Genomic DNA, 13,534 nt, shown 5'->3' with positions numbered 1-13,534 from the left:
TTGCAACCCATCGTCTGCAAAACGAATAATTTTTGCCACTCGATGGTACTTTTTGCTCAAAGCCATTCTTTTCACTTTTTCATCCTCCATTTCTTTTTGGATCACGCTTATTTTTTGAAGTCGGTAAACGTGTCCTCTATCAGATGGTGCTTACTCAAAGATGAATTTTACTTCAAAAGAGATGGAAAATATGTACCTATCCTATCTTGATTGCTTCTCGGACAAAACTCCCCATTCTCAAGAATCCTTTTAAAAAAAATTTTTTTGAGTTAAATAATTTTCTTGGCATAATAAAATGAACAAAAAAACTAGAATATTGCGAAATGAGGACGGAAAAATTAGAAGCATAAAAACACTTGACCACATTGAATATTTAATGAGCAAAGGATTTGGATGGCGTGAAATTAAAATGTACAAATCAATTCTCGAACAAGAACAAGAACAAAGAAAAAAAGAAATTTTTCGGGAAAGATTTAAACACCTTTACAAAAATTAAAATTTTTTTTCATTACGCGTTTTATCACGTCATGAAAAAAAATAAAACGTTTTCTTGTACTCGTCGTCGGGAATTTTTATCCCAGAAAAATTTTCAACCCCGCGATTATCAAAAAAAAATTCAAAACAATCATCAAAAAAAATCATTTTGTCCCAGAAAATTTTCACCCCGCGATTATACAAAAAATTTCATAACGGCGATGAAAAATGGTTTTGTCCCAGAACTCTCCTTTTATGGTAGTGACGATCTATAACAATGTTCTACAACCAATTTGCGTGTGCTTCAACATCCAAATAAACTTGCAGGTCTCCTTCGTCCAAAAATTGTCAGTCGTCTTTAACGTGGCCTGTCCTCAAGATCCAAGCAGTCTTCATTAAAAGGCTTGAACCATTTCTGTGCAGTTCGCGGAGCCACCATAACTTCCCCTTCAACGTTAGATTACTCTTGCAGCTAATAATGACTGATTACAAGATTTGTGATTTTGTAATCCAAAAACCTAAAGATTTTTTGGTAACAACCACAGAACCAGATAAAAAACAAACATAAACCATGTAAGAGCATTATTTTAACACGCCTCACAACCTTGTGCTTTTCTAATGTTTCATGAAACTCTTTTGTTGTTGAAAAAAGGGCACTCCATGACCAGCAGAACAATTATTTTCAATTGTAGCACGTATTCAAATTTTACATTAATTTGAATTCAAACACCAAAAAAGAAATAAAATGAGAAAAAACGTTGATTATGTAGAGTTTGCCTGCTGTTAATTCCCGAGACAAAAGATGTTTATACTTCTTACAGGATTGCTGATGATGAGATTTCTTCCTTTATTTGTTGGTGAAATTTAAATTTCCCTTCAACGTCACCACCAATTCATAAGATATATAGAGTAACATGAAAACGTTAAAAATATCCGTTAAAAAAAAAAAAAAGTAAAACGGAAAAATTTTTGCTACAATAAAAATAAGTTACAGAAAAAAAAAAAAAAAAGACCTTTAAATTTTGTTTGTAATAAACAAAAAAAATAAAGGATAAAAGTCTTATAACATAGACGGATTCATCGATTATCGTCGATTATTTCTATGGAATAAATCCATTCTTTCTTCTTTTTCACCGCGACATAAAACGCAAGTGTATGCTGAACGATGGTCCTTAGATAATTCCGTGTAACGTTGCTCGTCAATTCCATCGCAATCTAAAACATATCAACAAAAAAATGAGACTTACCTTGATGACTCTGCTAAACATCAATATTCAAAACTTCACAAAGACAAATCGAGCGCATATTTTAAAAAAGTAAAAAAATCATGACAATGTAAACAAAAAAATTATTTTTGAGCTTCGAAATGTAGCATAGATTAAATCTGGTAAAAGATGAATTGAAAAATATCAATTACCGGTGTGTATCCAACGATCGCAGGTGTCGCAGCACACCATTGGATTAATCACATCGTCGTCATCACAATAAACTTTCAAACATACTGGACAAAAACTTCCTTTACGAAATAATCTAAAGAAGAAATTTTTGCTTTTGCTCGAATAACATAACAAAAACGTGCTCGATTTAAACTTGCTGCAAATTAAAACTAATGTTCACATCAAGTTGACGAATCAATAAAATGAAGAAGAAAAATCTACATAGAACATTTTCTGCAATGACTTTGAAGGAACTCAGGCTGTGAGCCGTCTGTTGGTTTGGTGAACTAAAAAAAAACCAAAAATATTATTGAAAAACTAAGAATCTGCACCCTAAAAATTCATCTTACATTTGCATACGATCTTGCATTTTATACCCACACATCATCGTGCATCTATGAATTATAATTTCATTCTATAAAAACTCTAACTACTCGTGAATTGGAAAAGATAAAAAAAAAAAAAAAAAAAAAAAAAAAAAAACTCTTTTTCACCTACTTCCATTTTCCAATGACCTTTGCCTCCATCAGGAACAGGTTCTCTAGTAAGACAAGAGCAGCATTTGCCACAACGATTGCATACCCAGCGTCCTGAAATAGGACATAGCATAACTTTTTACATCCGTGTATTTTAATAAACTATTTATGCATATAGGATTTTGATTAAAGATCTAATTTAAAAAAAAAAAAAATTTAGTTAGATTAAGATAATTAAGCTTAAATTGAGATTGCATATTTTATTCGCAAGGTTATTTTTGTTCGATTTCGATTGACGTTTTACAGTAATCGTAAATCACTTCGGACAAAACGTCATTACAAAATATGGAAAAATAAAGTTTGAACAGTAAGCTAAAATATAATAATATTTTAGCCAAAGTGAAATTTGAGTTGGCACAGCATACTGATCATTCTAGGTGCATAATGCAACTGAATATATGGAAACTAATAGAACAACAGTTGACATTAAAAGTCGTTGCTGCAAAATATCATAATAATAAACTGGTAATTACAAAGGAAGCCAAAACAAGTCAACTTACTAATTTAGTTCTAATATAATATATCACACATCTCAACCCAAGATATACTTTGGAAATGATAAATCTTGGGTTGAGATTTTGAACAAGCAAATCCTATGGAGAATTTTAGTTATGACAATATGCAGCTGCTATTGATATTCATGCATCACAAAATAAAACATTCTACAAGTAAAACAATAACTGAAATTTTTAACAAACTCTAATCATATTTTATCAAAATTCATGATCATCAAATGTTGAAAATTTTTTAAGTTTTAGATTAACAACTAATGCTGTTGTTGTCCTACAACATTTGATCATTAAGCAAAAACAACTTTTTATCTTTCTTCTACAGTTTGTAAAACTTTAAAACCAGCAATTTTGATAATGCAAAATAATACCTTTTGGTATTTCCTTCACTCCCACACAATAGCTATGGTAACCACGGTCACAATTATCACAAAACATCATTTCATCCTAAAATCCATTAACTAGTACAACTTAATTAAAATCAAAAAAACTAAAAGATAAAAAAAAACTTTTTACATTTTGCAAAATATAAAGAATAGTTAAAAACTTTCCAGAAGTTTTTAAATATGTAAAAAAAATTTTTTTCAAGTGCAATTTGATAAAATAATACTTCGTCATGAGGGGCAAGGCATTCTGTACAAACTTTACATTCCATACATTGCCATGCATAACCTTTGATAACATTTAATATGTTCTTATTCATATCGAGACAAGATGGATGCCCTAAAAATGTTATTAAGTAAATTTAAACTGAATTAAAATCTGATGAAGAAAATAAAAATTTAATAAAGGAAACAGGAAACAAAAATCTAATTAAAAAAAATAGAAAACAATGAAAAATGGAAAAAAAAAAACAAACCAGAAAACCAACATTTATAACTAAACAACTAAATTTAAACCTCCATTGGAACATTGCGAGCAATTAATTAACTTTTCTCGTACACCATTCTTGTTTGTTTCTTCCCCTTTCATGCAGATCCCACAAAAGTTGTCTTTCTAAATTTATTAAGAATTTAGTTTAAAATATTAAAAATTTTTAGTTTGACCTCAAAATATATTTAAATTTCTAAAATCAGCAAAAAATTTTTCTAAAACAATTTCTTTTTGATTTAAATTTTCCTAAACTTTTTATTGAAGATAGAAAAGTAAGAGAAAAAAAAAGAACTTTAAGTAAAAAATATAATATAATAGTAATATAAAAAAAAACATAATAAACATTTTAAGGACCTTTAATTCCTTTGGGATACAAAACTTACTTCATTGTCATTTTTCTGTATGGAGATATTTAAACTATCTTTAGATGACTTTTTATCAGCAGGTAACTTTCCATTGTTTTCATTCTGCAAAATAGTTATTATTACCATAAGTTTTATTCTGCAATTTAAACAATCATTAGAACATAAAAGTTCTGAGAAATGCAATTTTCTAGAATGCTGTGACAGAAAATATATCTTAGCTGTTTATCAATTTACTTCATTAGGTAAAAATAGGCTTTTAAATTCTGTAGTTCTCAGCACTGTATTCAAAGGAAAACATTGAAGCTCTTCTGGGGAATATCTGAAAGAAAAAATACAAACTTAAAATATTCATTAAAATAGTTTTGCTATTATTACAATTACTACAATTTATTATAATTTGTGTTTATATATATTTATTATAATTTGTGTTTATGAATTTTATTTAGAAAACTTTCAAGAACTTCAAGCTGTTAACGCAGAAGAAAAAAAATTAAATTAAAAAAAAATTTTGACGGAAGAAGCTAAAAGTTCAACATTTTGTAAACTGAATACAATGAACTGACTATCAAATTTAACCTGATATCAAATTTAAAAAAATTTTTAAAAGCTTTAAAAGACTTTGTACAGGTGTTTTGAATGTTTTAAGATGAATTTAAATGCTGCTCATCATGAACACTGACAAAACATTTTTTTTCTTTTTGTTTTGATGCACATTAAGATTTAATCTTTGAATAAATTAACACTAAATTTGGTTAAAAACTTTAATTAAATTACAAGCAAAATCTTTTAGTGCTTAGCAAGTAATGCAGTACCAAAATATTTAAAATATGGGTATAAATGGATGCATTAAAGTTTAGTATTTCAAGCTTAAACACCTCTAAATGCTACAAGGCACTACAGTACATTTCTTATTATTTTTAGATTTAAAGTAGCTAACTCTTTTGGTAAGCTTCATTTTGAACTTTGAAGATGTTGCTTTGCTGTTTAGATCACTTTTTTATCATTATAAAGACACAAGATAAGACAAACTATACATACTAAGTAATATTGGTTAAACAGGCCACTAGCAATTGGGTTTAATAAAAATATTTCTGGAAATTTCTATGCATCTTAATGCATTTTTTGTAAAACATAAAAAATACATCAATCAATAATATAGTGATTATTATTGACCATCTGCAGCTTTTAACTAATCAAATCATGAAGATATTTTTTGATATTCTAGAAATCAACTAACTTATCAAATACTGTTTGATGCTTTCATCTTGTCCTTGTTTTTTAACTTTTAATGTTCATTTGATTTTTTTTAGCTCAGGTGAGTACAGTGGTTGTATGAGAACTTTCAAGCTGTAAATCATAGTTTTGAACAAAAATTTGATTTATCTTCACTGTAGTTTAAAAAAAGATTTTTATCTTAGAAGCCAACTTTGTATGGAAAACTATTTGTCCAACAACTTCACTTGGATATCTCACATCCTCTAACTTTCATCACCAGTGATAAAGGTAGCCAATCAAATTGGGAACCATCTTACTGTCACTTCATAGACCAGCCACTTTAAAGGGTGTTTTATGAACTTTTATCTTTGCTAAACTTTTTTTTTAAACCATTCATATTTTTTTTAAACATTCTACTTTTACCAATAACATCTTCTCTAAACGCTTGGTTGAGACATTGATTAGCATTCAGGCTTAATTTCATACAGAAGGGGGATAGTTGGTAGCGCAATACTGATGGGTATTGAGCTGATTTTCAATTTGCAGTAGTAAAACTCCCCATATTTACAATAAACCAGATGGCTTCAATATGTTCTCTGCTATGACTCAAGCTCAATCAGTGAATCTATGAAACTTTACCTTTTAAAATACTCTTGAAACTGCCCAGGTAAGACTGCAATCGGATATTGAGGATATTGGTGATGAGGATCAAACTTTTGCTTTTTTTGTGGATGATGAATGATCTAAATCAAACGATTTTTAAAATACACTTTTTTTTTTATAGTAAAAGCCATCACATTTTAATTTTAATTTTAAATTTTTGAACAATTATTTGTTTAAACAACAAAATTTTATATATGTGTGTATAACCTAAAGTGTTTGAAAACCAAACTTGTAATTGTGAAAAATGTTTTGTCTCAATAGAAAAATATGGCTCACAGTACGAACAGGGAAAAAATATAACATTGTTAAGGATATAGGGAAGAAAACAAGTTAGGAGATCTTTATCTTAATAAGTGTGGTCATGTGTAAAAAAGTTTTAACAAGTATTAAATATTTCAAAACTGTCAACAAAATCTTAAAACATTTAAAATATTTTATTATAAAATAAAACACTAACATGGTTACAATGAATGAAAAAACTAAAATTTGACTACTTAACTATCAGTATGAAATTTTTTACCTGTGTTTGCAAGTCAAAGTATGCACATCTCTCATCTTTTCGAAGTGCATTTAATTGTGAATTATATTCTGCTGTCTGTTTTAATGCACGTTTTAAATTAGAAGGCATTTTTCCTTGTATGCCTTGAGCCTAAACAACAATACAATTTTTTTGTCAGTTAATAACATTTTAATTTTATTTTTTAAACTATTTATTTTATTAAGAAACGTTTGAATAACAAACTTGTTCATCTTACTGATGGTGAACCAATAGAATTACTAGTATTATTTATCAGTACTTAATTACATTAAAATTATTAGTTGTAAAACAAAAATAAGTTTTGTATTAATTGTTTGAAATGATCAATTTTTTGATGTACATTAGATTTTTAAAGACATGATGAAACAAAGATTTTATGACTTTATAGAAAAGTTACCATCTTACAGCATTTGTCCCTCATGAAATTTTTACCCTTTGAAATGAACTTTAAATCTTTAAGAACATCTTTTTATTTTGTAGAAATGTTAAAATCAGATTTGTGAACAATGTCTGAGTAATTTTTTTAGTAAAAACAAAATACAAACAAACACAAACCCTCTGCTTTTCTTGATGAAGAACTATCTTCTTTATTTCATGATGGTGACTGGTGCGAAGGTATTCCTATAAGATTTCATATATCCTGTATACAAAGTAAATGAATTCTGGAGAAAGTAAACTCATTGTTATATTGGGATTTTTTAAAAAGAGATTCTGAAACCACTTCACACAAATTCAAAACATTTTATCATACAGTGAATGGATAAAATTTACAGCCAATGATATAATTGCAATGAATGCTTGACAATTCATTTAAAAAAAAGGTTTCGCATTCCTAGCTTTTTTATTTTAACCTTAAACTTTTCAGGAAAATGTTCAACCATGAAATCACAAGCATCTTCTGCTAACACTGATTGAGTATCTAAAGAAAAAAATTGAAAACTTGTAAACATGCATACTTAAGAGCATAATAGTTTAAGATAAATTTTAGGAACAAAATAATATTTTAAGGGGTATACATTCATTGTGTATTCCTTTGTAAGTATAGATTTAGTTTTAAAAAAAGGCGCACATTTGCTTGATATATTCTATTTAATTATTGGAGTATTATTTTGCTGATTGAAGTTCCAGTACTCCAGTACTCCTTGGATAATTTACAAGTTTTACATTATACAGTGGTACAAACCTTAGATATTGAAAATGACAAAGTTATTATCATCTTTTTGTTTTGTTTTTTTTTTAAAAAAAAGAAAAAAGTTATTAACCATTATCGCACTATCGAATGATAGATTTATCTGAAGGTGCTATTAAGATCAATATTAATATTATCAACTATTTCTTTAAAAAAATTCAAACATATTTGCTCTATGCAGGGATCTGTTATTTGAATCGTTAGATGAATAAATAATTTTTTATTTGACAATTTAAAGTAATACACCAATTACTATTCCCTTTATTAAACTCTTTTTTTTTTTCAAATATTGCTCAGTGACTGAAGAAGTTATGATTTTGGCACATACAAGAAAATTTTTTTCATGTTTATCCTTTCTGTTGAAAAAGAAACTCTCATCCTTTTTATTCATAAATCACATTAAATACACCATTAAAAAACATGCCTCTTATGCTTTAGTAAGAAAAAAAAAAGAAAATAAAAGAACATCTTTGCTGAAAAAAATTTATCTTAAATATATTCACAACAATGACACTCACTGAAATTTAATTTAATGTACTTATTTTTTGATAATTCATATTCTTACTTTTATCAATGCAATTCATTTTAAATCTTACATCCCCTGATAAATAGGTTTTTTCACTGTCCAAAAGATCTTGTCTCTTCAAATCTAAACATTATGTTAATAAAAAATTATAAAAGTTCTTGTTAAACTTATTCTACTTTAAAGAAAAAAACAACAACTTGAACATCATTCATCAAATGTTATTTGAGAAAAGTATTTTTAGTTACAGGGTCAGATCATTATATTTCAACTAATGGCCTGTGGAAACCCTCTCTAATTTTCCTGATTTTTACATGGGTTAATATTTGCATTTTCAAATTCCCAAGTGCAGCGGTTTTGAAATTATAGCCTTAAAGCACTCTCAGGTGGCACCTCTCACCTCCCCTCATCATCTCAAATGGTAAAAACAGACAACTTTAAAGCCTAATAACTTTCTTATCACTTTCAACAGCTAACTCATTTTTTCTAGAACTTTTTTTGCAGATATTTCTGTCTTAAAAATATAGATTTTTACTAACTTTAACTAAAAAAAAAGTTATAACCTCCTAAACATTGGAAAAATTCAGAAAAATACCAAATAATGGCAAAGTGAAGTTAAATGTTGTATTTTTCTATTCATCAACAAGCCCTTACATGTTAGTTTTCTGATAAGCTACTATTGACTGCAATAAATGGGCAAAATGTAAGCAGCTTGTTACATTTTAGAAATCAAATATATCTAAAAATATATATAGTCCGAATTTTCAGCCATTTTGGAATAGCTTGTAATATATCATTCATATACATACATACATACATACATACATACATACATACATACATACATACATACATACATACATACATACATACATACATACATACATACATACATACATACATACAAATTGTAAGAGAAGAATTTTTCTTTTGTGTCTGCATTTTGAAACCATTTCATTTTTTTATTCATTAGGTTTCCTTGTTGATACATTATTATCATCAATTTTTCATGCAGGCATAGCAATGCAATTTTTTGTGGTTGGATTGTACAATTTGCAATGCTTTATAACTCTCCATTTAACAACAAGTGTAAAATTTTCTTCTTTTACTTTTCTGACATTGTTTGCTCTCTTAAGGCAACATCATTGTATTGATGATGAAAAATGTGGCACAGATATAGTCTGTGTTTGTATCAACTATCAAAATCCAAATCATATGGTGGAAGCATTAAAAAACAAATAAAGTCAAAAGATTTGATGTTTTTAGCTGTATATTCAATAGAAAATAAAGCATGTGTGTTTTATGAGTGTGAGAAGTGTCCTGGAAAAGAGAGAATTGAAAAAAAGCTAAAAAAGCATCATTATGTCAACAAATCCCAGAAATGCTTTTTAAAGTTGGTAAAAGAAAACCTAAAACCAAATGAATTTATTATACAAATGAATTTTGTTGAAAACCTTTCATTTATTATACAAGATGAAGTTGAGTCATCATATTTTTCCAAATCAAGCCAGTCTTCTTCCATTTGTTATATATGTGCAATATATAAAAATAGATAAGTTATTTTTTTATTCCACAATACTCAAAAAACTTTGATTAGCAATTACCTACTCTAGCCTAATACATATCTATATTAAATATATTTTATCCTTTTTTGAATATTTACTACACTTTGATAAAACTAAAATTGTTTTCCTAAGGAAAGCTGCAAGCTGCTGAAGTTGTTATTGAAACAAGCTTTTATTGAAAATTTTGGTTCAAAATACCTAGTCTAAATTTTTTATACCAACTAAAAGAAGAATCTTGAAGTAAAAAACCAAACTTTAGGTTGACATTTTTTAGGTGGTTATAACTTTTTTCTAATATGATACAGTTAATAAAAATCATTACTTTTAAGACAGAGATATCAAAAAAAATAGTTCTAGAAAAAATGTTGCTAAAAGTTAAAAAAAATGTTACAATGCTTTAAAGTTGTCTATTTGTACCTTTTTGAGGAATCGAGGGGTGCCACGCAATAGTGTTTACAAGGATAAAATTTAAGGATAAAATTTAAGGATAAAATTTAAGGATAAAATTTAAGGATAAAATTTAAGGATAAAATTTAAGGATAAAATTTAAGGATAAAATTTCTAAATCACTGCACTTGGAACTCTGAAATTGCAAATTTAACCTATCTACATAATGCAGATAATGATATGTAACAGTTAGGAAAATTAAAGATTGGGTTCTACAAAGTTTTCTTGAAATTGGTTAAAATATAATCAAATAAACCTTCTAATATTGATCAATAAATATAGTATAAATTGAGAAGAAATAAAATTAAATTAAAGAAATGTTGTAAAAATAAATAAGTGTAAGACAACTTCATAGAAAATGTAAAATAATAATAAAATTTGAAAAAATAAAAAAAAAATTTTCTTACTATTTAAGGTGCTGTCATTTGGATTAATTTGAAGGTAAGCTACTAAATTTTCAAATAGCATTTTAAATTGCCCATGGTTTGACTTTGGCCATTTATACTCATGCAAATAATTTACATATGAACATTCTTGTAAGTTCTGTGAGCTTTCTTCTACATTTGAAGAGGGACCACCTGTTGTTTGCCTCAAAACAATTGCTAAGGGAATATTATCATTATCATCACTATCATTATTCATTTTGATTTATTTCACTACTGCATATATAAATACAAACATTATATATAAATATAAATACTATATATTCAATAACTTTAAGTACTTATTTATATACTTAAGTAGCTTTAAATACCATAAATAGTTGTAATTTTTTCAGTTTACATATACATGTGTGTAACCCTCATGAAATTTATATATATATATATATATATATATATATATATATATATATATACATATATATATATATATATATATATATATATATATATATATATATATATATATATATATATATATATATATATATATATACAGGGTGGTGCAAAAAAAAAGCCACACTAGTTTTTTTAATAAAAACAGCAACAAAAAATGAGTAAGACTCGTATAATAAAAGTATTATAGGACAATTTTGATAAAAATGTTTATAACATCATTGTATATTACATATAATAAAAAGAAATTAGGATTTGTAAAGCATTTTTTAGGTTTCAGCTGTTTTAGTACTTAATTGGCCATCCTTTGTTTTTTATGACTTCTGCGCATCTGGAAGGCATACTATCTACAAGTCTTTTTAATAAATCGTTTGGCAAAGCATTCCAACCATCAAGAAGAATTTGGAACAAATCATCTTCATTTGTTGCTCTACGATCTTTCAATTTTCTATCCAATATAGACCAAAGGTTTTCTATTGGATTTAAATCAGGAGACTGTGCTGGCCAAGACATAACTGGTATTAATTTAGATTCTAGATATCTTTTATTCAACCGTGCTGTATGTTTAGGATCGTTATCATGTTGAAAGATGTAGTCACTATTAGGAAAAAGTTCTTTTATACTTGGTCCAAGCTGATTAACTAAGATTTTATGATACATATGCTGGTCCATGATGCCCTTCACCCGGTAAAGTTTTCCAACTTTGTGTGCACTAAAACAACCCCAAACATTAATCTTTCTGTCATGTTTAATTGTTGCCTTGCATGTTTGGTAGTTGAATTTTTCCCCAATTAATTTCCAACAGTGAGATCGACCATTATAAAACAAAACAAAAGGAGACTCGTCGCTCCAAATAACTTTAGCCCATTGTTCACATGTCCAATCTTTGTGCTCAATGCACCACTTTAATCGTTTTTTTCGATTGATTTCACTAACAAAGGGTTTTTTAATTTGCTTTCCAGAAAAAAAACAACCCGATGCTTTTATTCTGCGAGATATTGTCCACTTTGAGATATTAGTAAGGTTCAAATCTAGTTTTATCTCAGAACATGTGATTTTACGATTTTTTTTGACAGCGTTAAGAATGTAGCGATCTTCTTTTTTTGAAGTTTTAGGCTTTCTCCCAGATCCAGCAGACCTTTCAGTTTCACCAGTGTGTTTATACTTCTTTACCAATCTACTAATAGTTGAGTTTTCTCGTTTAAAACGCTTTCCAATGCTTCTATGAGACTCTCCTTGGTCAGCAGCTTCAATAATTCGTCCAATTTCTACATCCGTTAGATGTTTTCTAAAATATTAAATGTGTCCATATTAATCTTTTTCTTAAAGATTTTATTTATGTAAATATTAGTTTATATATAAACATACCTTTTCAGTCCTAAATTTTTCACTGACACATCCAATTTTTTTTGTTTTGCTTGATTATACATTTTATACTTAAAATGAAGAAAAAATATTAGTGTGGCTTTTTTTTTGCACCCCACTGTGTATATATATATATATATATATATATATATATATATATATATATATATATATATATATATATATATAAATTTCATGAGGGTAAACTTGAGCGTTGTAAAACTCAAAAGAAAAAGAAAGTAACTATTACACTGCATATACCATCTTTACAATAGCATTAATATTCAAAATTAATAAAAGAAAATTTAAGAATAACCCCGGAAAAACGCTCAGTGGAGTAAAAGTTTTAGTAAAAATTGTCTGTTTAATTAAGTTGATTGAAATTAATGATTAAATAATAATTTTTCGTAAGAATAATAAACTGCAGTTATGAAAGAAAAATTTTTAAAAATTATATTCCATTTTATTATTTTAATAACTATTTTTTAACTGAAGTCATTATTTACAATATTTTGTGAAGACTAATTTTCGTTTTTAAAAAATAAATTTAAATATTCAAAATGAGTTTTTGCGCTATTACCCCCTCCCACTCCCCTTCCCCCATCGTCCTATTTTTAGGATTGATTGCGATAGAAAATTTTATGCTGATGAAAAACATAGGTCTAAAAAATCAATGTAAAGGGCTCTAATCTGAAGTTGAATGTTGAGAAACATACAACAAATTGCTAATATTCGCCATCTTGAGTAAACTCACTTTACGTTTGATTTTGTTTTCAAAATCAAAAAACTGCCAGCCCGGTTTTTACTATAAAAAAATTTTTTTGTTTTATTAGAAATGCAAAACTTTTTTCGAGTGTAATCAGACACAAACGAGCTTTAACACCGTTATTATTTTTACAAAAGAAATTCATTCTTGTGAATTTGAATTTTTAAACATAATTGACTACTTTTTTTAAAAAAATAATTTTTTAAAATCTTTATAACGTTTTGAAATTTTTCT

General features: G+C 27.3%; 1 protein-coding gene across 2 annotated transcripts; it reads right to left on the bottom strand.

Annotated features, from left to right (window-relative positions):
- Nucleotides 1–1,427: 1,427 nt before the first annotated feature.
- LOC145188084 (PHD finger protein 10-like) lies at nucleotides 1,428–11,029 on the bottom strand. Of its 2 annotated transcripts, none has more exons than XR_016453967.1 (15): nucleotides 10,741–11,029; nucleotides 8,364–8,447; nucleotides 7,461–7,528; nucleotides 7,165–7,230; nucleotides 6,592–6,720; nucleotides 6,048–6,151; nucleotides 4,428–4,512; nucleotides 4,212–4,295; nucleotides 3,855–3,951; nucleotides 3,566–3,678; nucleotides 3,327–3,416; nucleotides 2,409–2,500; nucleotides 2,133–2,197; nucleotides 1,892–2,004; nucleotides 1,428–1,689 (listed from the first exon to the last, which is right to left on the bottom strand). XR_016453967.1 is itself a non-coding variant. In XM_090092457.1 (15 exons), the coding sequence occupies exons 1-15, from the start codon at nucleotides 10,973–10,975 to the stop codon at nucleotides 1,559–1,561; spliced, it is 1,542 nt and encodes a 513-aa protein (XP_089948583.1). In that variant the 5' UTR covers nucleotides 10,976–11,029; the 3' UTR covers nucleotides 1,428–1,558. The 2 variants fall into 2 exon arrangements, 1 of the variants encoding a protein (XP_089948583.1); XM_090092457.1 differs by having other exon boundaries at nucleotides 3,327–3,402.
- Nucleotides 11,030–13,534: the final 2,505 nt, after the last annotated feature.

The sequence above is a fragment of the Hydra viridissima genome, unplaced genomic scaffold (assembly GCF_058129835.1).
Source record: "Hydra viridissima isolate aposymbiotic clone 2 unplaced genomic scaffold, HvirCarnegie_v1 scaffold_1, whole genome shotgun sequence".
Classification (NCBI taxonomy): domain Eukaryota; kingdom Metazoa; phylum Cnidaria; class Hydrozoa; order Anthoathecata; family Hydridae; genus Hydra; species Hydra viridissima.
The sequence above is the reverse complement of the archived record's forward strand: the minus strand, read 5'-3'. Positions and strand labels throughout refer to the sequence as shown.